The following is a 27,728-nucleotide window of genomic DNA, read 5'->3' as shown; positions in this document are numbered from 1 at the left end:
ATGTAGGCATTGCAATAAAGATACAAATGCTACCCAATCCTGTTCTGCTCCATCTCCATTCAGCTATCCATACTGATTTAGCGTTTGGGCGCCTCAGGTAGTTCTGGAGGTGATGGACCCTGGAGGATAAGACTCTTTTGCCATACTGTGCGAGGGGGGGAGAAGGCTACTCCGACAGCTGTTAGAGGGCTCCCCGTCTGTCAACCACTCTACCCTCCCCAAGACACCAAGGACACCTTATGAGCAGGAACGTGAATATTTGTGGAGCACAAAAGGAGAAGTCAGCAGTCCTGGAAGTCAAGTGAAATCACAGACTAGGCTGAAAGAGACCTTGCAGACATGACATGGAAAAAGATCATGCGTCTCTTAAAATATTATTGACTATCGATTACTATGCTGCATTACTTTCGTTTGACCTTCGCTGCAACACTTTCAGTGTCTGTTCTTTCACTTTTCAATACAAAATGAGCACATAAACCCTCATTCTGTGTACATGAGAGCAAAAACAAAAGAGCGATCCTGTTTGGTATTTCAGGTGAGTATGACCATAGTCTAGCTGCAGCATACCCATGGTGCAACAGTACCACCAAGTGGCCTGACGTTTATCTGCATTGCCTTGTAGAGATAACTAAAGCCGGCTGCATCTATCTCAAAGATCTCATTTGCCCTCCCTTTGGTCAAGTTACCATTTATAATACATTGTACATCATTTTTCCCCCTAACAAATTCTCCAAAGGACCGGAATAAGGCAGCTAAATAGAAAGAAAGTGCCTATGACAAGTAATTACTGATGTAATTGGATCGGGGGCCTGGAGTTGAGACCGCCTTTCCTCCGCTGTCACTGCAGAAGGGAAGGCAAAATGAGCCAGAGATTATACTAAATAAATTAGGGACATTGTTTATTTGGGAGTGATTTGTGCGTCTAGGGGTGGAGAGAATGATGTTGAGTGGATAGAAGATAAACCTCGAAGCCTTCGAGACCCTTTCAGAAGAAAGCAGCAGCAAATAGGGGAACAATGCTGATACATCCAGGCATGATAAGATAAGGCTGGGGCTTGAAAAGGATAAGAGTCTTATCGGTGTATGTCATCATATTTTTAAAAGCCCACCAAAGTAAGAAATGAAAGATTTAGGTATGTGTCCCTCATGTTTAGGAGAGGGCTGTACGTGGAGAAAGCTGTCAGGAAGACAGACGCCCGTTTCTTCACCTACTTTGCCTGCCCTTCATTCTCGATGCTTTCCTCTGGCGTGTAGAGTTATTATAAATCCGTTGGCAGTCTTTTAAATTCCTGCAACCATTCATCTTTATTTACAAGCTGTTAGGTTTGTCAGGCAGCGTTAATTAGGAGGCTGCCTGCCTGTGATCGGAGCCTCTCAGTTGCTCATGCTCTGTTGTTGTTGTTGTTGTTGTTGTTAATCCAAATGACAGAGCGCGTTTTCAATTTCCAGCCCTGGCTGGCAAACAACAAGGTGAGAAGACGGCGCTCAATCACGGGCGAACCACGGTGAGGAATGGGAAATTAGCAGAGACTCACAGCACATTATGGGCATAGACGGCGAATCAATGCGCAGATTGAGTCATTACATCTCTCAGACCCCCACCCCCCCTCGCTCAATCCCTCTTTTACCGCTCATGGAGGACACAGTGGTCAGTCAATCAAGAACAGAATTATCATTTGGCGCCATAAAGAGACTACAACAGGTTGGAAAAACATATCGGCAGCCAGAACTGTTATGGGCCTCAATTATTTGGATTTATTTGTCATTCAAATATACTGCATTCACAAAACAGACCATTTGCCAAACAGGAAATACTGCAGTCCCACATGTGAAGAGAAAAATGGTCCTGGCCTTAGCTTACTTTGAATAAACACAATAAATCCAGCTGAAAGACTCTCACTTTTCTATTGATCATGAGACAATACGTTGGACTAAAGTTGAATGGTAGAAAAAGTGTGTCCACTCATTGTAATACAAAATTGCAATAAAGCCCATGTTAAACTCAATATCTCCATCTTTGCCCCTGAAACACACTACAGTATGTCCCATCACATGGACCATATTCCCATGACTTTTTCAGGATGTTTGCGCACACGCCCACAACTAGATATGCATGATAATACCAAGGTAGATTGAAATACGGGTTGACAAAGAAAGGAAAGAAGAGATGGAAAAAAAAAAAAGGGTCATGAAGAAAAGGGGAAGAGATGAGGACGCCGAGTGTCTCCAACTTTGAAACAACAGCCAATAAATCACAGAGCGTGGCGCTGCTCGAAGGCGATGCATGGATTATTTCTCAGTGCCAAGTTAAGTGGCTGCCAGTTTTCTACCCCCAAAACTCCTCCCACCTTCTCACTGTCCCCCCTATCTTGTCATGTCACACTGTATCTTCCAGTACATCCTCGCACAGACATGTGGTGGTGAGGTGTTGGTGGAGGTTGTGGTGGTGGTGGGGGGATTTATAGATGCGAGAGAAACCCGCCGCCTGGCCTTGACAAATGAGCTTTCAGGGCAGACGTCGAGCGAATGGGAATGAAGATAAATCTGATCTAATGGCTGGATAACAGCTTGCTAGAGCCTGACAGACGCCATCAGCTTACACATTCTTTATAGGAGCGTCCCAACGCCGCACTCACACAAACACCAGGACGCTTGAGCGAGGGGAGATTTCTCTCATTGTCTTGACCCTCTCTCGTTCTTTTATGACTTTCCTCCTCTCTGTCCTCACTGTTTCGGTCTGTCCTGCTTCTGTCTGCAAGTTAAACAGGGCGGTAAGTAGGTTCACATTGAAAGGGAATTAGTTATGACATGTGAAGACCATCATCAAACAGCTGGAGTACATTTCTGCTTTATATCTGTACCCTTAAGTAGAGTTGCACAATTAACCCAAAAGATCGCAATATGGATTACATTTGCAATATCCAAATCGTTGTAAGCTAAATATTTGGTAAAAGCAAAATATGTGAAAATATCCTTCTGATTGAAGTATTGTGGAGCTGAGATAAGTCCCTAATAACCAACGGTATTCTACAAACTTTATCAAATAACCCTATTCGTAAATGGTTATCTAAATAAAGTTTCAAAAATCGTCATTCTCCCTAGTTTGGTGAATCATATTACTATTGAAATGTCAGTCAAAACAATCGCATTTCGTTATTTGTTACGAATCATAAAGCCATCTAAACTACACAAAACCGAATTTAGTTGATGAACTTTTGTAGTTAGTGAACTTTAACCCTATTGTAAAAAAATGGTTCATGGAAGTTATCAATCTTCTATTTCACATATTACTCTGATGAGGCTTTTTCTTACTGTTTATGCTGGATGAATATCTGTTAACCTAAAGGCTCGACAATAAAGAAAAGAGTGCTTGGATGCAAGTATGTCCAAGAGTTATCTCATACTTCCAACAAGTTATATCTCCCTCTGGTATGATCATAACACACTGAAGTACACATCTAGTAAGTGTGTGCCAAGTGGAGTGCATCATAGATAGAGGAGGGCTTGGGGGGGTTTGGATTATTAAAGCAAAAAGTCCCATAAAACCCCTGTTGTGAATGCTGCTGAGTGGAAACAGTTGGTAAAACATAACTAAATGGACTCCTGGGGAAAAGGATGAGGGGCTGATGAAGGGGCGGAATGGGGAAGTGAGGACATAAACCAAAAATCAAGTAGCTTCTCCTGCTTCTTTAAGTTTCTGTGTGTCAAAGCCTGCCCCCACCCACGCAACAGAAAGACCAGCAGGTGGAGGGGCACCAGGGAAACACAATGGTGACCCTTGTCTTTTACTGGCATGACGGAACATTTAATGCAGAGTGGAAGATAAAAATAAATGTTGATGAAAATCTGTTTGAGTTTGCATTCATGTTGACAATGCAGTTTGGGTTTAACCATTGTCTTTGTGCCTGTGGGCTTTAAATAAACCCACATAAGAGAACTTCCAAATGGAGCTGCCATTTAATTACATTTCACACTGAAATTAAACAAAATAAAACCACAAAGTAGAGGATAAATAGGCAGCACATGATGCAGAGCATAAAAAGGAATAATTTGAAAAGGCTTTTTCCAGCACTTTATTCATGTGCATGTTGTGAGAATCTATTAATCATAAGGTATGGCTTGAATGGTCTTGCAGAGATGATGCAACCTCAACAGAACTCATAATGATAAAGCAAAAATAATGCAATATATTATGCAAAACAATGTTCGATGGAGAAAAACAAAGGATTAGGGATGAGCAATTTTTTCTGTTCATTTTCAATATAGCTTAAAAAATGGCAGCTACAATTTTTCAGAGGCCAAACTGACTTTTATAAATTCTCTGTATTATCCAAAGCCAAAAGTTATTCAATTTACAATTACAACTAACAAAGACAAGTGAAGAACACTGCTAATTCAATGAATTTCGATAAATAAGTAAATGACTACAGTTGTTTCATCACGAGACGAAACAATTGCATCACACCCACTTGCCCAAGACTCAGCAAACTTATGTAAGACCCTTGGTGAAATAACTTTTAATCAAAAAATCTCAGTCATATGGCAGTAATTGCATCATAGTGCGGGCGTTTAGGCCTTTCATACGAGTCGAGGGCAACACCGGGGTAGGCCTTTCATGGCTAAGCCTGAAGATTACTCTCTTTGAGCAAGACGTATCCAGTTTTCTTCAGAATGCAGTGGGATACCGCCCCTGCTCTGCTGAGCCCCACTCCGAGGATTTGTGCCTTTGATGTGCTCAAATCCAGAACAGCGGGGAAGGGGTTAAAGGTAGCCGCAACCTCAGCCTCACCTTTCACACTCAAGTTCCACAGGGCCCAAAATGTTAAAAGATACACTCCTGCCTTATCTGCAAAAGAGTGGTGCAGGAATGAGTCCTAAAACCAGTAATGAGTCAGCATTTTAGCACTTCTGGGTTTGCTCGTCTCATAGTACGTAGTTTGTTGGTTAGTTGTCATCGAAAAAGGGCGGTGGTTAATACAAGCTTACTAGATTTTTATATTTCGTTCAAAGACATTCAAATACGTCAACAAAGATCTGAAACTTTTACGCATTTTAAAAACAGAGATTGCTAACAAGTGGCTAAACGGCAAACGGCAAACACAAATCCCCATTTAGCATTGCGTTGGTGCAACCAAGATTTAGTTTGCCTAACATAAGCTATTTACCTGTGCCAATTGCATTTACGCCTCAATTATGATAAAAGTGGTGTTAATAGAGACTATCTTGCTGAACATAGAGGTATCAAAAAGTTTGTTTGCCACAAAGCTTTTTCTTTGATGTAATGAAAATATCCCATTGCCTTTTTGAGAGAGCACTTGCAATGCTTACTTCCATTCAGCCTTCAGAAATACGTCACCCCTGCACCAGTCTTTAGAGTAGCGTGTCCTCTGTGAGACACCAAGACACCGCTAAACTCAAGCTGAGTCAACACAATCCCATATGGAATAATCCATTTCATAAACATGCAAAAACTTGGCTAAATTACATCCATCCAAAAGCCATGAATACTAAAAACCCAGTATTTTGAGGAAAGCCATGGTGGTATAGCAGGGGGGCATTCCTCTTTCCATTCCTTCCCCATCCCTCTACCCCCCTTCATGCCAATGTGAATACGCGTGGCCCCCATATGGCTCAGATCCTGAGGTTCACTGCGAGTGATTGGGACAGGATGGACTGAGGAAATTGCGCCGCTCCTCGTTTGGTTTCAAGACTGAATTCCCCAGATTAAATTGGAGGAGTCTGGGGGTCTGAGCTGGGAAAGTATATGAGTAAATAGGCAGTAATGAGTTCTTATTTACCCAGCAAGTGGGGGAAATGATGGGACAGTCTTGAGGAAGCCCCCTTAACTCGCCCAGCTGGACTACGTGGCCGAAAGCCAAAACTGCATACTCACCCTGCTCCCTGCTGCCCCCCCTGTCTAGTGGTCTGTGAAATCTTAAAGGCAATTACGTCAACAGACATGCCAATGGTGTTCATAGGGGACTTGTGGTTGTGGGAAAGAAGCAAAGAGGGGAAAAGAGTGCGTGGAAGAGCAACAAAAATACAAAAGGCAGCTGGCCTTCTGGAACGACTAAAAGGGGGTCAAACAAACATGATTTCAACAAAATCCAAAAGTAAAGGAGGCAAAAGTTGGAAGAATGAAGGACACTTACCACTTCTCCGAGGGAGGCGGCTATCATGTGAGTGACAGGTGCCGCTTGTGGAGCTGCTAGCCCCCCCCCCAGCGCCGAGCAGGGACTTTGTGCATTCGTAGGTGACAAAGAAAGCAGCGGCTGAAACCAAGCAGAACCACAGCCATTTAAGGCCCATTAGTCAACCAGCATACAGCAATTAATATCCCTCACTACCACTGACAGGGGAGAAACTGCGGTGTGAGTGTGTGTATGTGTGTGTGTCTGCTTGTACAATTAGGGTAAAAGCTAAGAAAGTTAAGTGTGTGTCATGCGGATGGAGTTCGGTTCTTTTATACTCCCATTAGTCACGTAAATTCACACGGCAAGAGTGTTAATTTATAAACTGCAGCAAATAGGTTTTATTATATTCAAACCAACACGATATGACTTTAACTGGTATGCACTTCAAAAAGGGCAGTCATGCTGATTTTTGCAGCTGTTTGATTGAATAGTATCATTGATTATGACTTCTTTCAATCGAATATTTTCTTTAAAATAAGAAATGAACTTGGTGCATTTTCAATCACAAACATGTAAAAGTTTGTTTATGCTGTGAAGAAACTTAAATTAGAGTGGTGGATGTGTTGAAGCTTCTAAAATGCAGATGATCTGCTTCCCACCAACGGGATTATCAATATGTTTGACTTCAGAAATCTTGATGAGCAAAGCTTGGATAACAACATTGACTGATACTCTACATTTGGAAAGAATTTGATATATCCTAAAAGATAGACTGGGGGAATTGGAAAGGATGTGGGGTCCAATGGTTTCATTCATAAGGGGGACGGTCGGCTGAAATGCATTGCACAAACAATCGTTTTTTTAATGGCTTGGGTGGCACTGTTCGGGGAGGGAAGGGTGGGTCTGGTCTCATTTGGGTGTAGTCTGGTCTCATTTGCGCCCTTTAAGTTTCTTTGTATGTATACTATTTTGTATGTTCTTTCCCACTATGATTATGTGTGTCATTAAGTATGGTATTCCTGTCATGCTATGTTTTTTCTTTATTATTTCTTGTTGGCTGTTCTGTTTGTCTTCTATGTTGAAAAAGAGAAGCATGATTTCCACCCCAAAGAAGTCTGTACTATTGCTTACACTTGTATGCTTCTTCTCAATACAAATATTTTAAACGAGCAATCTTGGTTTCTTGGTTAATTCTTCAATCAGCACTCATGCCTGTATTTATGTTCAGAATATAGACTTCATGTATCTTTGGTTGTAGTGCATGTATTAACTAGGTGACAACAAATAGAGCGTTCAAGTTTTAAATGATTTAACTGGGCAGTTTATATTTAAGTTTCATCTTACAGTACAAGCAAGCTTTCAATGATTATGTCAGTGTAAATGTAATTCCAAATCTTCATTGTCATATGGACCTAACAACAGGGCTGCTGCCATTTTTGGAAGTTATTTGGACTTAGGACTTATATGACATCCTAATTTAGTACTCACGTGTGTAAATCCCATAGTTAGAACAGTTCTGTAATAGCTTTCCTATCCTTGTGTGTTTTTTTCTCCGAAATACAGTAAGGAAAAATGCTTCTGTAATTCCATGTCGCAAAAAAATCCTAAATGTCATCCTAAACTGGGTTTAGCTCTAAGCTCTCAACACAAACAATGGAGATTATGATCAGCACAGTGCAAGGTTATCTCTGGGAATGACCCCCGCCCACACACAACGAAAAATAACTTTAATTGGGTGGTATGAATATCAATTACCAACAACAATGAACAATGGAGCTTCACATCATAGATCTAGCTATCACAGAGCGTGGTACCATTAGGGAAGGACCCGACAGCAGCAGATGGGACTCCAGCGTAGACGCCCCTGAAGCCTCCTGCCTTTTGGAAGCCCTGCGGACTCTGCAGTCGTGTCTTAATGGTGTCCAAGGGGAAGAGGGTCAGATCCACACACATCCCCGCGCAGCCCCCCGCCTGGAGAAACAATCACTTTGTGAGTTATAATGCCGCTTTACACACTCAATCACACCAGTGGTGGGAGATACAGATATTTTACTTAAAGTAGAATTACTTGTTTTTTTGGCTACTTGGGGGCAAGCTGTAAATGCAATGCTGACATAATCATCTTATTGAGTTGATAACTACCAGACTAAGGGGCAGTTTCATCCCACAGGCCATAAGACTGTTAAACACCTGCACTTTTGAAAGAACATCCATAACATTCATCTGTTTGCAACTCATATATATTAATATGCCAATTACTTGTATATAGACAACTCTGCACTATTATATTATATATTTAATTGTATTTACTTGCACTATTTTATATGTGTTATTGTGTTGCACTGTTGGAGGAGCATGTGACCTAAGCTTGTCATTGTCATAACTACACTATGCACAAATGACAATAAAAGCCTTGAATCAAACATGTTAGCTGTTGCAGACACAGGGCAACATGAGTCATGTTCTTGGCCACCTGACTTGTGTAAAATAGTAAAAACTCTCCCACTCCTGATGGAAATATCTGCCCTTTTAGCGGCTAAATCGTCTTACTTGGTTGGTCTTTCTGAGTTTGGTACAGTCACAGTAGCACAATAATGACAAGACAAATAAGTTGAATGCACTAAAGCAGTGGTTCTCAACTGGTGGGACCCGTTTCGAGTGGGTCGCAGATGTGTGAGTGAAGAAAAAAAAAAGTCAAACTTTTATTTTGAAGGCCCGATTTTCTAACGCTGTGCATGCAGTAGGCGTTGGACTGGAAGTACCGGAGACCATAAACGGTTTTGAAAACTTCTGTCACGTAGTGATCATCTTCTCAATAAAACATCTTTGCTGATGTTTTTTCGAGTCTTCTGGCCAATCAGAATCAAGATTGTTGCCGGAAGTCCCCACGGAGAATAACTTTGCAGTAGAACTATTCTTTATACATCCATAGCCGCGTTCACACCGGAGTACTTTTCACCGTACTTTTCGCGTTTAGTTCCGTTAGTACCCCTTATGTCGCGTTCACACCAAAAATCGTACTTAATCTCGGGAACTTTTACCCCCATTTTTAGAGCCCGCTGAGAGATCGTACTTTCCTGTGGGTGAAAAGTGCCCCAGTGCTGATTGGCTGGGCGAATTGCAAACCACGCCCCGTACAACTGTGAAAATGTTTTGTAGAGCCGCCATTGTTTTTCCTCGCTACAAAAACCCAGCGCACCGACGGAGTTGTTTTTTAAAGCAGTTATGGCAAGCATCAAGAAATGATGAGGAGGTGTCGGCGCTTCTGGAGATCTACGCCGAGGACGCGACCCAGGGAATGCTACTGAAGCCAGTTCAGTAGCTTTCACTCGACCTGGGAATCGTGCACAGCCCCACGGCACACCGGCTAAAAATAAAGAAACTCAGGCAGGACTACAAACGGCGGATTCAGTGGCCAACGATGACGACCACGACGAAGGTAAAATCAACTACATGCACTGGGGTTTTAATCTGCACAATAATGGTCTCAGATGTACTTTTATTTGCTCAGTAGATCAAGCTAGCCATGCTAGGCTGAATAGGCTAACACCGGCCCCGAGCTAGCTACATCTAGCTAGCTAGATATTGTCGGCCGCTATGAAAACGTTTTGACTTGTGAATAACTGTGTAGTGTTTCTGTAATTTGCTTCACTAACTCATGGCACCAATCGTCTGTTTCAGGCGAGGATGGACAACTCTCGGGATTGGAAACAAGCGAGCTTTGCATTCTAGATCACAGCACTTGCTCGTCCCCCTTACCAGCAACCAAACGCAAAGGTACACAGAGGGTGTTTCTCAATCGCGAGTACGCTTGCTTGGTAGCACATGTCTGCCGAGCATCTTGCTTCAGAAGCGAGTCAAGAATACTTCCTGGCATTCGGAAAACGAAGAGTGGAACAGGCTAGCAAGTGTGCAGTTGTGCGTCATATGAGAGGCCCCGCTTACATCTTCCGCCACAGATTTGGGGAAATTGGTCCGTGCGCAAAGCATTGTGGGGATTTTAAGACCGCGGAGTCTACTCATGTGCAGCCTCGATATTTCTCCAAACGGAGTACGCCGGGCTCGGTAGATTTCCAAGTATGCTGGAGATTGGAACAGTACTTCGGCGGCACTCGATGACGTAGTATGCTTGAAATAGTGGCTCTGCAGCAGCTTTACTCGCGATTGAGAAACACCCACACTGTAACTTTGTCTTGAAAGAACGTTACGCATCGAACTGATGTTCACAATCATGTTTATTTCCTTCTTGGTACAATTATGAAACAGCATGAAAACGTATTCGCCAAGACCGGCATTTACAAATGTCCGCGCCTTTTTACTCTCTCACAAACATTGTAAACATCCGGGCTAGAGGTCACATGACTTCCGGTACGAAAACTTGCCTCAACAACATTAAACAAAGGTCAAGCATACATGAAGCACAATCCTCCGTGTTTGAACCTCTTAAATCGCTGCATAGCCGATTTATTTGGACTGGATTATCCCAGAGAGGCTAAACATTCTTTATAACACAGTTTCAGATTTGTGAAACCTTAATTCTATTTGTGAAAATACAAAAAAGGGAGATTTCAGTGCTTTTTTTTTTACATGTAGACCACATTAGACCAGGTCCTGATCTAAAACCACTATACCTAGACTCATCAAATCTGGACTGGATTATCCCAGAGAGTCAAAAGATTCTTTATAACACAGTTTCAGATTTGTGAAACCTTAATTCTATTTGTGAAAATACAAAAAACACATTCCTAGTATGTTGTAAAACTACATGGTGACTAAACAGATCTTGTATCTTGCTTATTTTCCCCTCTTAGGAAAGCGGACACGGGATGCGAATCTCTTTGACACCGTCCAGGCGTTGGAGGACCGGCGTGCCGTGGTGAAAGAGTCGATGCACGGGGATCAGATGGTGCTGTTCACCAAGGCCCAGGAAACGGAGGACAAGATGCTCACCAGTTCATTTTATATTATTGTTATTACTGTTATTATATAGTCTTGATACAACTGACACTTTATTTTATATTGATAATGTTAATTTACATGTACAACTTCTATTTTATTTACATTAAAAATGTGAACTTCTATTTACTGTTAAACAGATCCTGTAGCTTGCTTATTTCTCCTGACACTGTATCTTTAGTGACCTGTGTAGCATCCTATACATCACATGTAAGTGATTATTCTGATACCATCATGTTTCATCGGTTATAAACTGGCAAAGCTTTATTTGTCATTTATTTATCATCAATGTTGCAACCTTGTGGAGGAATGGCAGGGGCACATACACAAATATGATCATTTATATCATTTTAAATATTATTTGACCTAAAACTAAATGTTTTTATGATTGTCCTCTGAGGAGGACATGGGGATTTGCAAACCTTTAATTCCCCCCCCCCATTTTACACAACACAAAATGGAGTCCACTATGGGCCGAAACTAACATGTATGTTTCCATAGTGTTTATGGCAGACGGATGCAGTGGGTCTCAGAAAGATATATAATAAATAATAACGGTGGGTTTGCTGCTGAGCCTATTTACTGTGCATACAACACACCTGGCACAGTTTATTGTTATTATATTGCCACACTGTACACTATTGTAATGTTGCCTGTCTTGACTGGAAAATAAAAGAGAAACAAAAGCACTGTACAAAAGATCAGCTTTATTGTCAAAATGTTTACAATTTACACGCTGTTCAGATGCCTCATAAAGCTGGGTCGCCGGTAAGGCAGTCCATTCGTCCCTGTACTCATTACTTTCACAAAGGTTATGTAATATGCAACATGCTGCCACCTGGAATGTGATCTTGTCCATCTTGCAGTCGTTTCTTTTCATCAAGCACCGCCACCTGCCCTTCAGTCTGCCAAAAGCGTTCTCCACCAGCACTCGTGCGCGGCTTGTTTTGTTATTGTACGCAAGTTGCTCAGGCTGCATTAACTCAGTTACAAAGCTGTATAACATGAGCACAAACAGCACAACTTCAGTCGACTCCATCTCCATCATGTCTGAGGTCGGAAGGTAAACAACAGACGCCTAATGTACAGCGAGTGGGTGGGCGTCGCAGTATACGCGGGAAGTTTTTCTTCTTCTTCTCTTGTTTTGCAGCGGATTGCAAACAACTTTAAGGTGCATACCGCCACCTACTGTACTCGCCGTGAAGTGGTTTGTGGCCTGCCAGTAAAGCCAAAGCAGAAGAAGAAGAAATGACGTCAGCGGCTCATTTGCGTAATCTTCCCTCAGGGAAAAGTACTCCGGTGTGAACGCGATCTGTACTAAGTGCCCTGGGGTTAAAAGCGCCGGGGCTCTTATGGCGCGTTTCCACTACAGCCCGCAGCCCGGTTTAAGAGGGCTGTGACGTCAGCGGCCCGTCTTTGGTTGCGTTTCCACTTGGCCTAGTACCGGCCGGCGGGTCCTAATTCACAGTTTTTCTGGCCTCATAAAATCGTGGGTCCAGGGCCAGAGACAACGAGGCTGAGTCGGGCTGAGTATGCTAAACTAGAGAGAGCGTCGCTGGCAAGGGGGCAACAACTACAACAAGATGGACATATTTGACCGTGATTTAATTGTAATACACGTTTCAAAATGATGCCGAAGTAACAACATACTGATACCGGTTAGTAAAAACCATGAATTAATGCTTTGTCAAGTCTGCAGACAGACGGCAGGGGAAAAACCTTTTAAAATGCTTGTTTTCTAAATGGAGATTGGCTAAGCTAACGCAGTATATGCTCCGACCGTCCACACTCACAACAACGGCCTATACAGACATAAATAAAGCAGCGACTGTATTCACCATGACACAGACAGTCTGTGGTTTGTACTTGTTTAACTTTTGTCTAGTTTCTGAACATATATGAGGAGCTGTGAGCTCTGAGTGCTAACAGCTAACGGCTGTGTTGTTTTTCTGGGGTCCTCTGAAGATCACGTCACGGCTCCGCCTACACTGCGTTACTATAGATACTGCCCCAGTTCCTAAACTGTAATGGAAATGCGCCATAAAGTGAGCCAGTCCTAACGAGGCCCAGCCATACCGAGCGGGGCCGAGCGAGGCCGTGTAGTGGAAATGCGCCATTAGTGCCGGAACTAAGTACAGGAAAGTACTTGGTGTGAACGCGGCTATTGGGTACAACTTCAGATAAAAATGAACACATAATGAAATATGACCCCCGGTAGGGCTGCACGATATATCGTGTTGTGACGATAATCGCGATATGCGCATGCGCGATATTCACATCGCGTGGACGTGCGATTAAAAAAAGAAAAATGTAATTCTTTTTTTTTTGTATTTCTTTTTAAAAAATATTTTTTTAGGACTTGCGATATTCAGTAGGCAAATTAACTCAAACACGTCATGTTACAATTATTTTGCTGCTTGCTACAAAAAGGAAAACTTGCGCGGCTCTCATGTTAGGGGTACTTGAGTGAGTGACATGCAGGCTCTGCATGCACCGCAAACCACCAATCACAATCAAATCTCCAAAGCAAACGGACCCGGTGATTAAAGGTAAAAACACTGAATAAAGTAGTTTCATGTGTTTCTCCAGGGCAGTTCGGCGCTGCTAACCGAGCTAGCTCAGCTTGTTGCTCTGATAACTTAAGATCCAGACGTCCACGACTAAAATCCTTCATCCGGTTAAATATAGTTAAAAAAATACCAATTGTATAGCATTAAAGTTCAAGAAAGGATGGTTTGCGAAAAAGAAAACGGTCTTTTCTTCAATTCCTGTATGTTTTCATATCGCAATATATATCGCAGGGGGGGGGGGAAATCGCAATGTCCGTTTTTTCCAATATCGTGCAGCCCTAACCCCCGGTTTGATGATTGACAGGTCACAGAACAATGGGAGCTATCTACCCTTACCAACAATTTAAAGTAAGTCACACAGACTATCTCCTCTGTACTCTTCTCTCTGTGAGGAGCAGCAAGCTGTCAGAACTAAGTGAAAAACAAACAATGGCATCAAATATTATTAATATGTCGGGTAGCAATAGATTTATTTATTTTCTTCTCAGAGTGTACCAGAATGCGTAGTTTATATGTTAGTATTTCTAAAAATCTCCTGGGGGAGAAATCCCCCCCAGACCCCCTGCTGGGGTTGGGTTTTCAGCATGTGTGCCTTTTTATGTTATACAGTTCAGCTTTGATTCCATCATCTCATTAAACCTTTTTTTAAAGCATTCTTTTGTTCTGTGAAGGGATATAAGGGATTATGGACTGTACTTCACTTTCATTAATATTGTATGCTGAAAAGCGTATATATTACAGCACGATTGTTTGTTGAATAGATTTGAGTGGTTCAAAATTTCGGGTTGCGATCTATTGACAAAGGAAAAAGTGGGTCCCGAGGCCTGACCAGTTGAGAACCCCTGCACTAAAGTATCGAATTCTGTCTTTTAATATGCAACATTATTAAATGATTAAGACGTTCAAGAATAAGCACCATTTAAATGTTGCAGCGGGTCATAATGGAGCTAATTTTACCTACTTTATATACAAACAACAATGCGTCATAGTTTACAACAAGATCATACGTTATTTAAAATTATTGTTTGGTAAAAAAGGGAGAAAAAAAAGGAATGCCAAAGAAATGTAGGAGTAAGAACTTGAAGGTGGTGTAAGATATAGATGTCCTATTATGTTCTTCATCATTTATTATGTCTTCAGTAAATAAAGTGGCCTAATGCCACTATTTCTGAGTGGATAAGTAACACAATGGGAGAATAAAGTAACCTAAATATAAAAATGAAAAGGTACTCCAGTACAATACTTTTGTTAAATGTAAAAGTACAAAAATGTTGCACAATATCAAAGAAAGTAAAGGAGGTCACTACACTCACAAACATGTTTTCCCTCCAAGTAATGCCATTACATTACTTCTAATTGCCATTACTGGCCTTCCACCTCGTCTAAGAACCAGTAGAAAAACATCACCCAGTGTAGCAAACACAATGAAATGATACACTGGCGATAGACCTTTGCTACTCCTTGTTTAACATGGTTCATTTTCAAGAAAGGAACACAAAAGGTTGCAATGTTCCCAAACACTTGAACAGTGAAAGTAGAAGTCATTGTAATTTATAGTGGCCCCGCCCCCTGGCTCGTGCACACACACAGAGATGCTCGACTTATCCACAATAACTGTTTAAAACCCACAGTCTATGTTTAAAACAACATAGACTGTGCAGCTGGTTCAACCTTAAGCAAAAGTCTTTGTAGCTCATGTTATGTATGACTATGTCCCGTAATGTCCGACTATAATTTAGTATTTTCGAGGGTGTGTTACATTAATGTCAGTCGCTGAGCAAAGGAGATTTAACATGACATTAAACATGTTGGAATTACAGGTTGTGTTTGTAGAAATATTAACAAATAGCACGAATATCTGTTAAAATCTGCAAACTTACCACCATGTACGCGACCAACTCTCGTCTCTCCATGCTCCGCTCTCAAAACCCTCTCTATTGTGTTGCTTTGCCCGTAAATATGCAACTGTTAAGCATGTTTGACACCCGGCTATAATCAAAACATGCCTGTCAAGGACGCTGCCATCTTGGTTGAATCTCTTCCGTATTACGTCATGACGAAAGCTTATCACGTGACATGGAAAGCAAAAATAAATACATCAGGATAAATCTGTGCTTTCTGCTTTAACTGTACCAAGAATATGCAAGGTTTTGTATCGGTGATATCTAGTGGTGGGTAATAACAACGTACATTCACTCAAGTACAGTACTTTACCTGAGTTTTCTCAGTTTATTATTTTATTTTAATATTTTTGGGCCATTTAGTTTTATTATATGATATATTTATCATATTACATTTCCTTAAAGTTTTTATGATTGTATTATGTATTTTACTATTATTATCTAACTTTGTTTAAAGTATAATGTTTTCCCATTTCATTTAATTTTATTATTTAAATAATTTTCGTATTACAGTTTTTTAAAATTGCTAAAACACGTTTTTTGACAACAGGGCTCATTTTGTCAAAACACTTAACACAATTCACAAAACCACACACTCAAAGTGCAAAACACATCATATATATCGCTTGCAAAATGAAGCACTGCACCCAAAACTATACATAAAGACTTACCAAAACCAAACGTTTGCAGCAAATGGCACACACTTCACTTATAGTATACAATACACTTTGTCCAACCAACTACACACTGTGGTGCATTATCTAAAGCACACTCCTCTTTTATGGTGCTCTGTATGTAGAGAATTCTGCATAAAAAGATTGTTCAAGTCGATAAAAATATGGGCAGAAACACAAATATAGTTGTTATAGCCTACTTTTGTTTTTCTCCAAAACAAATTGGTAAAACTATCCTGCACAACACATAGTTACAGTTGTGTAAACACAAACGATGCCTTTGTCAAATACAGTAAAGTGTAAGGAAAACTTTGAGGAAAAATAAATAAAGAATTATATTTTTAGAAAAAAACAGGAGAGAAAAATATTTAGGCAGCATTTTACTACCTCACTGGGTCTGACCACATTACATGCCCCTCATCAACCTGCAGAAGAAGCATGTACCTGTAGGCCTGACTGTCATACAGCTCCAACCATTTTGCTGCAAATAACTCTTCAACTGACTTCATGTCATCCTCCTTTCCCTCTTATCCTCCCTCTAACTCAGGGGTCTGCAACCCGCGGCTCCAGAGCCGCATGCGTAAACCGACGTAAACGGTGACGTCATGACGCAGCAGCGGCAGCACCAGTCGGGCTCTTTGCGGTGGAAACACAAGTGGTGCTACAGAGAAGAACCAGTTAAGCTCCAGAAAAGCACAAGACCGGATCTTGAATCGGAACCGGTTTGGTGGAAAAGGGTTGAGAGTGAGAAAAAACTGTAATGTTTCTTATTGCGGTCAATTATAGGATGAAGATGTGAAGGAAGCCAGAAAAGGATGTCCATACATAGTCATTTAGGATGTTGCCCATATATGGTCATTTAGACTGTTAGGTCATTTAGAATGTGCTTTGGAGTGTTGGCATTCTGGAATGCTGGAATGTTGGGACAGACTATAAGTTCCAGGCGGATCAGTCTCCCCTTCATTTGGACAGGGGAGGCCAAGGAGTGAAGGAGTGTGATCATTGTGAGAGTTTTTTTTAAGTAAGATGGGGATTTTTAATTATGAAGGGAAGCTAACAGGTTTGGTATGACACCGCGGTGGACTATTTGCAAAATAGTGCTACATTTGGGAGGGATATTTAAATTAAATGGGGAGGTTGATGATTTTCTTCCTTTTGTTAACACTTTGAAATAGGCATCTTCAGTTATTAGAAGACGATAGATTGTGAACATTAAGCCTGCAAATGTGCATATATACACCTTAAGTGTGAGTGTTTTGAAGCTGAAATACTTGAGGTGTCTACCTACATTTAATTTTCTAAGCCTATATTAGAGAACTACCTTTTGAAAGTGTGCACTTTATTCCCTCTGCCAAAGAGGTTATGTTTTTGTCTCTGTAGGTTGTTTTGTTGTTTACGCAGGATTACGAAAGACAACTTTGGATTCTGGAGCAAAGCCTTAGATTTCGGTTTTTGTACTACTCTTGCATATATCAGGTTTTGTATGTAACTTGGTGAAAGGTTGTAGCATAAGTCAAGGAAGAATTCCATTTCATTTTCTAGCTAGAAAACAAGGTTTGTTTTATTCTTGTTTTTTCTTTCTATACTGTATTCATTCACAACAGCTGTTAGGCAAATTAGAAATGGGAGGTATTTTTTTCTTTTTCTTTGCACATTGAGGGGGTGGGAAAATAGTGTTGGTTTTCTACTGTTTATTTACCTATTCTTTACCAGGTAGGTCAATAAGAAAACATAAATTATTGGCGGATGTTGCATTCTTGAGACGTGACCATTCTCTACTCATAAAATGTGAGACAGGGAATGTGTCATGTGCCGACGTTTGCACAAAGTAAGTATCGGAGAATAGGGTTTGTTTTCTTCTGTTTCTTTACCTATTCTCTACCAGGTAAGTCATTAAGAAAACAGAAAGTCCTATGCGGATGTGACTCTGTGTCACATGCCGATGTGTCCTTGAGCAAGACACTTTAGCACAAATCGCTCCCGTAGGCATGTCTACGGTATTGAAGTGTTTGTAAGTCGCTCTGGATAAAAGCGTCAGTTAAATGACATGTAATGTAATGTAGATGAACACGCAGCAGACTCACAAATGACCATCTCTTCTCACACGGACGTTAACACAGTATGATAAGTATTGGAGAATAGGGTTTGTTTTCTTCTGTTAATTTACCTATTCTTTACCAGGTAAGTCATTAAGAAAACAGAAATTATTGGCGGATGTTGCATTCTTGAGACGTGACCATTCTCTACTCATAAAATGTGAGACAGGGAATGTGTCATGTGCCGACGTTTGCACAAAGTAAGTATCGGAAAATAGGGTTTGTTTTCTTCTGTTTCTTTACCTATTCTCTACAAGGTAAGTCATTAAGAAAACAGAAAGTCCTATGCGGATGTGACTCTGTGTCACATGCCGATGTGTCCTTGAGCAAGACACTTTAGCACAAATCGCTCCCGTAGGCATGTCTACGGTATTGAAGTGTTTGTAAGTCGCTCTGGATAAAAGCGTCAGTTAAATGACATGTAATGTAATGTGGATGAACACGCAGCAGACTCACAAATGACCATCTCTTCTCACACGGACGTTGACACAGTATGATAAGTATTGGAGAATAGGGTTTGTTTTCTTCTGTTAATTTACCTATTCTTTACCAGGTAAGTCATTAAGAAAACAGAAATTATTGGCGGATGTTGCATTCTTGAGACGTGACCATCTCTACTCATAAAATGTGAGACGGGGAATTTGTCATGTGCCGACGTTTGCACAAAGTAGGTATCGGAGAATAGGGTTTGTTTTCTTCTGTTTCTTTACCTATTCTCTACAAGGTAAGTCATTAAGAAAACAGAAAGTCCAATGCGGATGTGATTCTGGGTCACATGCCGATGTGTCCTTGAGCAAGACACTTTAGCACAAATCGCTCCCGTAGGCATGTCTACGGTATTGAAGTGTTTGTAATGTAATATGTTCCAAATGTTCAACTGGAGGAACAACAAACTTTTTTTATTGCGGAAAAAGGAAGGTTAGTTTCAGTAGACACATCAAGTGTACTGGTGTTTGCTTATCGGGGGGGCTGGAGAATAGGGTTTGTTTGATTCTGTTTCTTTACCTATTCTCGTCAGGGTAATTAAGAAAGCAGAAAGTCTTATGCGGATGTGACTCTGGGTCACATGCCGATGTGTCCTTGAGCAAGACACTTTACCACAAATCGCTCCCGTAGGCATGTCTACGGTATTGAAGTGTTTGTAAGTCGCTTTGGATAAAGCGTCAGTTAAATGACAAGTAATGTAATCTGGAAGAAGACAGAGAAGACTCACAAATGACCATCTCTTCTCAGACGGACGTTAACACAGTATGATAAGTATTGGAGAATAGGGTTTGTTTTCTTCTGTTTCTTTACCTATTCTCTACCAGGTAAGTCATTAAGAAAACAGAAAGTCCTATGCGGATGTGACTTTGGGTCACATGCCGATGTGTCCTTGAGCAAGACACTTTAGCACAAATCACTCCCGTAGGCATGTCTACGGTATTGAAGTGTTTGTAATGTAATATGTTCCAAATGTTCAACTGGAAGAACAACAACCTTTTTTTGTAGCGGAAAAAGGACGGTTAGTTTCAGTAGACACATCAAGTGTACTGCTGTTTGCATATTCGGGGGGGCTGGAGAATAGGGTTTGTTTGATTCTGTTTCTTTACCTATTCTCGTCAGGGTAATTAAGAAAGCAGAAAGTCTTATGCGGATGTGACTCTGGGTCACATGCCGATGTGTCCTTGAGCAAGACACTTTACCACAAATCGCTCCCGTAGGCATGTCTACGGTATTGAAGTGTTTGTAAGTCGCTTTGGATAAAGCGTCAGTTAAATGACATGTAATGTAATGGGTAAGAAGACACAGGAGACTCACAAATGACCATCTCTTCTCACACGGACGTTAACAAAGTATGATAAGTATTGGAGAATAGGGTTTGTTTTATTCTGTTTCTTTACCTATTCTCTACCAGGTAAGTCATTAAGAAAACAGAAAGTCCTATGCAGGGTTGCCTTGAGCAAGACACTTTAGCACAAATCGCTCCCGTAGGCATGTCTACGGTATTGAAGTGTTTGTAAGTCGCTCTGGATAAAAGCGTCAGTTAAATGACATGTAATGTAATGTAGATGAACACGCAGCAGACTCACAAATGACCATCTCTTCTCACACGGACGTTGACACAGTATGATAAGTATTGGAGAATAGGGTTTGTTTTCTTCTGTTAATTTACCTATTCTTTACCAGGTAAGTCATTAAGAAAACAGAAATTATTGGCGGATGTTGCATTCTTGAGACGTGACCATCTCTACTCATAAAATGTGAGACGGGGAATTTGTCATGTGCCGACGTTTGCACAAAGTAGGTATCGGAGAATAGGGTTTGTTTTCTTCTGTTTCTTTACCTATTCTCTACAAGGTAAGTCATTAAGAAAACAGAAAGTCCAATGCGGATGTGATTCTGGGTCACATGCCGATTTGTCCTTGAGCAAGACACTTTAGCACAAATCGCTCCCGTAGGCATGTCTACGGTATTGAAGTGTTTGTAATGTAATATGTTCCAAATGTTCAACTGGAGGAACAACAAACTTTTTTTATTGCGGAAAAAGGAAGGTTAGTTTCAGTAGACACATCAAGTGTACTGGTGTTTGCTTATCGGGGGGGCTGGAGAATAGGGTTTGTTTGATTCTGTTTCTTTACCTATTCTCGTCAGGGTAATTAAGAAAGCAGAAAGTCTTATGCGGATGTGACTCTGGGTCACATGCCGATGTGTCCTTGAGCAAGACACTTTACCACAAATCGCTCCCGTAGGCATGTCTACGGTATTGAAGTGTTTGTAAGTCACTTTGGATAAAGCGTCAGTTAAATGACATGTAATGTAATGGGTAAGAAGACAGAGAAGACTCACAAATGACCATCTCTTCTCAGACGGACGTTAACACAGTATGATAAGTATTGGAGAATAGGGTTTGTTTTATTCTGTTTCTTTACCTATTCTCTACCAGGTAAGTCATTAAGAAAACAGAAAGTCCTATGCAGGGTTGCCTTGAGCAAGACACTTTAGCACAAATCGCTCCCGTAGGCATGTCTACGGTATTGAAGTGTTTATAAGTCGCTCTGGATAAAAGCGTCAGTTAAATGACATGTAATGTAATGTAGATGAACACGCAGCAGACTCACAAATGACCATCTCTTCTCACACGGACGTTGACACAGTATGATAAGTATTGGAGAATAGGGTTTGTTTTCTTCTGTTAATTTACCTATTCTTTACCAGGTAAGTCATTAAGAAAACAGAAATTATTGGCGGATGTTGCATTCTTGAGACGTGACCATCTCTACTCATAAAATGTGAGACGGGGAATTTGTCATGTGCCGACGTTTGCACAAAGTAGGTATCGGAGAATAGGGTTTGTTTTCTTCTGTTTCTTTACCTATTCTCTACAAGGTAAGTCATTAAGAAAACAGAAAGTCCTATGCGGATGTGATTCTGGGTCACATGCCGATGTGTCCTTGAGCAAGATACTTTAGCACAAATCGCTCCCGTAGGCATGTCTACGGTATTGAAGTGTTTGTAATGTAATATGTTCCAAATGTTCAACTGCAGGAACAACAAACTTTTTTTATTGCGGAAAAAGGAAGGTTAGTTTCAGTAGACACATCAAGTGTACTGGTGTTTGCTTATCGGGGGGGCTGGAGAATAGGGTTTGTTTGATTCTGTTTCTTTACCTATTCTCGTCAGGGTAATTAAGAAAGCAGAAAGTCTTATGCGGATGTGACTCTGGGTCACATGCCGATGTGTCCTTGAGCAAGACACTTTACCACAAATCGCTCCCGTAGGCATGTCTACGGTATTGAAGTGTTTGTAAGTCGCTTTGGATAAAGCGTCAGTTAAATGACATGTAATGTAATGGGTAAGAAGACAGAGAAGACTCACAAATGACCATCTCTTCTCACACGGACGTTAACAAAGTATGATAAGTATTGGAGAATAGGGTTTGTTTTCTTCTGTTTCTTTACCTATTCTCTACCAGGTAAGTCATTAAGAAAACAGAAAGTCCTATGCAGGGTTGCCTTGAGCAAGACACTTTAGCACAAATCGCTCCCGTAGGCATGTCTACGGTATTGAAGTGTTTGTAAGTCGCTCTGGATAAAAGCGTCAGTTAAATGACATGTAATGTAATGTAGATGAACACGCAGCAGACTCACAAATGACCATCTCTTCTCACACGGACGTTGACACAGTATGATAAGTATTGGAGAATAGGGTTTGTTTTCTTCTGTTAATTTACCTATTCTTTACCAGGTAAGTCATTAAGAAAACAGAAATTATTGGCGGATGTTGCATTCTTGAGACGTGACCATCTCTACTCATAAAATGTGAGACGGGGAATTTGTCATGTGCCGACGTTTGCACAAAGTAGGTATCGGAGAATAGGGTTTGTTTTCTTCTGTTTCTTTACCTATTCTCTACAAGGTAAGTCATTAAGAAAACAGAAAGTCCAATGCGGATGTGATTCTGGGTCACATGCCGATTTGTCCTTGAGCAAGACACTTTAGCACAAATCGCTCCCGTAGGCATGTCTACGGTATTGAAGTGTTTGTAATGTAATATGTTCCAAATGTTCAACTGGAGGAACAACAAACTTTTTTTATTGCGGAAAAAGGAAGGTTAGTTTCAGTAGACACATCAAGTGTACTGGTGTTTGCTTATCGGGGGGGCTGGAGAATAGGGTTTGTTTGATTCTGTTTCTTTACCTATTCTCGTCAGGGTAATTAAGAAAGCAGAAAGTCTTATGCGGATGTGACTCTGGGTCACATGCCGATGTGTCCTTGAGCAAGACACTTTACCACAAATCGCTCCCGTAGGCATGTCTACGGTATTGAAGTGTTTGTAAGTCACTTTGGATAAAGCGTCAGTTAAATGACATGTAATGTAATGGGTAAGAAGACAGAGAAGACTCACAAATGACCATCTCTTCTCAGACGGACGTTAACACAGTATGATAAGTATTGGAGAATAGGGTTTGTTTTATTCTGTTTCTTTACCTATTCTCTACCAGGTAAGTCATTAAGAAAACAGAAAGTCCTATGCAGGGTTGCCTTGAGCAAGACACTTTAGCACAAATCGCTCCCGTAGGCATGTCTACGGTATTGAAGTGTTTATAAGTCGCTCTGGATAAAAGCGTCAGTTAAATGACATGTAATGTAATGTAGATGAACACGCAGCAGACTCACAAATGACCATCTCTTCTCACACGGACGTTGACACAGTATGATAAGTATTGGAGAATAGGGTTTGTTTTCTTCTGTTAATTTACCTATTCTTTACCAGGTAAGTCATTAAGAAAACAGAAATTATTGGCGGATGTTGCATTCTTGAGACGTGACCATCTCTACTCATAAAATGTGAGACGGGGAATTTGTCATGTGCCGACGTTTGCACAAAGTAGGTATCGGAGAATAGGGTTTGTTTTCTTCTGTTTCTTTACCTATTCTCTACAAGGTAAGTCATTAAGAAAACAGAAAGTCCTATGCGGATGTGATTCTGGGTCACATGCCGATGTGTCCTTGAGCAAGATACTTTAGCACAAATCGCTCCCGTAGGCATGTCTACGGTATTGAAGTGTTTGTAATGTAATATGTTCCAAATGTTCAACTGCAGGAACAACAAACTTTTTTTATTGCGGAAAAAGGAAGGTTAGTTTCAGTAGACACATCAAGTGTACTGGTGTTTGCTTATCGGGGGGGCTGGAGAATAGGGTTTGTTTGATTCTGTTTCTTTACCTATTCTCGTCAGGGTAATTAAGAAAGCAGAAAGTCTTATGCGGATGTGACTCTGGGTCACATGCCGATGTGTCCTTGAGCAAGACACTTTACCACAAATCGCTCCCGTAGGCATGTCTACGGTATTGAAGTGTTTGTAAGTCGCTTTGGATAAAGCGTCAGTTAAATGACATGTAATGTAATGGGTAAGAAGACAGAGAAGACTCACAAATGACCATCTCTTCTCACACGGACGTTAACAAAGTATGATAAGTATTGGAGAATAGGGTTTGTTTTCTTCTGTTTCTTTACCTATTCTCTACCAGGTAAGTCATTAAGAAAACAGAAAGTCCTATGCGGATGTGACTCTGGGTCACATGCCGATGTGTCCTTGAGCAAGACACTTTAGCACAAATCGCTCCCGTAGGCATGTCTACGGTATTGAAGTGTTTGTAAGTCGCTTTGGATAAAGCGTCAGTTAAATGACATGTAATGTAATGGGTAAGAAGACACAGGAGACTCACAAATGACCATCTCTTCTCACACGGACGTTAACAAAGTATGATAAGTATTGGAGAATAGGGTTTGTTTTATTCTGTTTCTTTACCTATTCTCTACCAGGTAGGTCATTAAGAAAACAGAAGGTCCTATGCAGGGTTGCCTTGAGCAAGACACTTTAGCACAAATCGCTCCCGTAGGCATGTCTACGGTATTGAAGTGTTTGTAAGTCGCTCTGGATAAAAGCGTCAGTTAAATGACATGTAATGTAATGTGGATGAACACGCAGCAGACTCACAAATGACCATCTCTTCTCACACGGACGTTGACACAGTATGATAAGTATTGGAGAATAGGGTTTGTTTTCTTCTGTTAATTTACCTATTCTTTACCAGGTAAGTCATTAAGAAAACAGAAATTATTGGCGGATGTTGCATTCTTGAGACGTGACCATCTCTACTCATAAAATGTGAGACAGGGAATTTGTCATGTGCCGACGTTTGCACAAAGTAGGTATCGGAGAATAGGGTTTGTTTTCTTCTGTTTCTTTACCTATTCTCTACCAGATAAGTCATTAAGAAAACAGAAAGTCCTATGCGGATGTGATTCTGGGTCACATGCCGATGTGTCCTTGAGCAAGACACTTTAGCACAAATCGCTCCCGTAGGCATGTCTACGGTATTGAAGTATTTGTAATGTAATATGTTCCAAATGTTCAACTGGAGGAACAACAAACTTTTTTTATTGCGGAAAAAGGAAGGTTAGTTTCAGTAGACACATCAAGTGTACTGGTGTTTGCTTATCGGGGGGGCTGGAGAATAGGGTTTGTTTGATTCTGTTTCTTTACCTATTCTCGTCAGGGTAATTAAGAAAGCAGAAAGTCTTATGCGGATGTGACTCTGGGTCACATGCCGATGTGTCCTTGAGCAAGACACTTTAGCACAAATCGCTCCCGTAGGCATGTCTACGGTATTGAAGTGTTTGTAAGTCGCTTTGGATAAAGCGTCAGTTAAATGACATGTAATGTAATGTGGAAGAAGACAGAGAAGACTCACAAATGACCATCTCTTCTCACACGGACGTTAACACAGTATGATAAGTATTGGAGAATAGGGTTTGTTTTCTTCTGTTTCTTTACCTATTCTCTACCAGGTAAGTCATTAAGAAAACAGAAAGTCCTATGCGGATGTGACTTTGGGTCACATGCCGATTTGTCCTTGAGCAAGACACTTTAGCACAAATCGCTCCCGTAGGCATGTCTACGGTATTGAAGTGTTTGTAATGTAATATGTTCCAAATGTTCAACTGGAAGAACAACAACCTTTTTTTGTAGCGGAAAAAGGACGGTTAGTTTCAGTAGACACATCAAGTGTACTGCTGTTTGCATATTCGGGGGGGGCTGGAGAATAGGGTTTGTTTGATTCTGTTTCTTTACCTATTCTCGTCAGGGTAATTAAGAAAGCAGAAAGTCTTATACGGATGTGACTCTGGGTCACATGCCGATGTGTTCTTGAGCAAGACACTTTACCACAAATCGCTCCCGTAGGCATGTCTACGGTATTGAAGTGTTTGTAAGTCGCTTTGGATAAAGCGTCAGTTAAATGACATGTAATGTAATGGGTAAGAAGACAGAGAAGACTCACAAATGACCATCTCTTCTCACACGGACGTTAACACAGTATGATAAGTATTGGAGAATAGGGTTTGTTTTCTTCTGTTTCTTTACCTATTCTCTACCAGGTAAGTCATTAAGAAAACAGAAAGTCCTATGCGGATGTGACTTTGGGTCACATGCCGATGTGTCCTTGAGCAAGACACTTTAGCACAAATCGCTCCCGTAGGCATGTCTACGGTATTGAAGTGTTTGTAATGTAATATGTTCCAAATGTTCAACTGGAGGAACAACAAACTTTTTTTATTGCGGAAAAAGGAAGGTTAGTTTCAGTAGACACATCAAGTGTACTGGTGTTTGCTTATCGGGGGGGCTGGAGAATAGGGTTTGTTTGATTCTGTTTCTTTACCTATTCTCGTCAGGGTAATTAAGAAAGCAGAAAGTCTTATGCGGATGTGACTCTGGGTCACATGCCGATGTGTCCTTGAGCAAGACACTTTACCACAAATCGCTCCCGTAGGCATGTCTACGGTATTGAAGTGTTTGTAAGTCGCTTTGGATAAAGCGTCAGTTAAATGACAAGTAATGTAATGTGGAAGAAGACAGAGAAGACTCACAAATGACCATCTCTTCTCACACGGACGTTAACACAGTATGATAAGTATTGGAGAATAGGGTTTGTTTTCTTCTGTTTCTTTACCTATTCTCTACCAGGTAAGTCATTAAGAAAACAGAAAGTCCTATGCGGATGTGACTCTGGGTCACATGCCGATGTGTCCTTGAGCAAGACACTTTAGCACAAATCGCTCCCGTAGGCATGTCTACGGTATTGAAGTGTTTGTAAGTCGCTTTGGATAAAGCGTCAGTTAAATGACATGTAATGTAATGGGTAAGAAGACAGAGAAGACTCACAAATGACCATCTCTTCTCACACGGACGTTAACACAGTATGATAAGTATTGGAGAATAGGGTTTGTTTTCTTCTGTTTCTTTACCTATTCTCTACCAGGTAAGTCATTAAGAAAACAGAAAGTCCTATGCGGATGTGACTTTGGGTCACATGCCGATGTGTCCTTGAGCAAGACACTTTAGCACAAATTGCTCCCGTAGGCATGTCTACGGTATTGAAGTGTTTGTAATGTAATATGTTCCAAATGTTCAACTGGATGAACAACAACCTTTTTTTGTAGCGGAAAAAGGACGGTTAGTTTCAGTAGACACATCAAGTGTACTGCTGTTTGCATATTCGGGGGGGCTGGAGAATAGGGTTCGTTTTATTCTGTTTCTTTACCTATTCTCTACCAGGTAAGTCATTAAGAAAACAGAAAGTCCTATGCGGATGTGACTTTGGGTCACATGCCGATTTGTCCTTGAGCAAGACACTTTAGCACAAATCGCTCTCGTAGGCATGTCTACGGTATTGAAGTGTTTGTAATGTAATATGTTCCAAATGTTCAACTGGAAAAACAACAACCTTTTTTTGTTGCAGAAAAAGGAAGGTTAGATTCAGTAGACACCAAGACTTCGGCATCAACATGCAGGTATGTAGGGGTTGTGTTTTAAAATTGCATAGAAAAGTAATATACAAAGAAATTACTAA

At 40.9% G+C, this 27,728-nt stretch overlaps 1 protein-coding gene across 1 annotated transcript in view; it reads right to left on the bottom strand.

Moving 5' to 3' along the window:
• slc25a26 (solute carrier family 25 member 26) overlaps positions 1-15,675 on the bottom strand; it is a 58,932-nt gene extending 43,257 nt beyond the window's left edge. The window contains 4 exon segments of the mRNA XM_034121897.1: positions 6,153-6,227; positions 6,229-6,272; positions 7,949-8,105; positions 15,541-15,675. Coding sequence (XP_033977788.1) covers positions 6,153-6,227; positions 6,229-6,272; positions 7,949-8,105; positions 15,541-15,573 — 309 coding nt within the window. The 5' untranslated portion in view covers positions 15,574-15,675.
• Positions 15,676-27,728: the final 12,053 nt, after the last annotated feature.

This window comes from Trematomus bernacchii, unplaced genomic scaffold (genome assembly GCF_902827165.1).
Source record: "Trematomus bernacchii unplaced genomic scaffold, fTreBer1.1, whole genome shotgun sequence".
NCBI lineage: Eukaryota > Metazoa > Chordata > Actinopteri > Perciformes > Nototheniidae > Trematomus > Trematomus bernacchii.
This window is presented reverse-complemented; position numbering and strand designations above follow the sequence as displayed.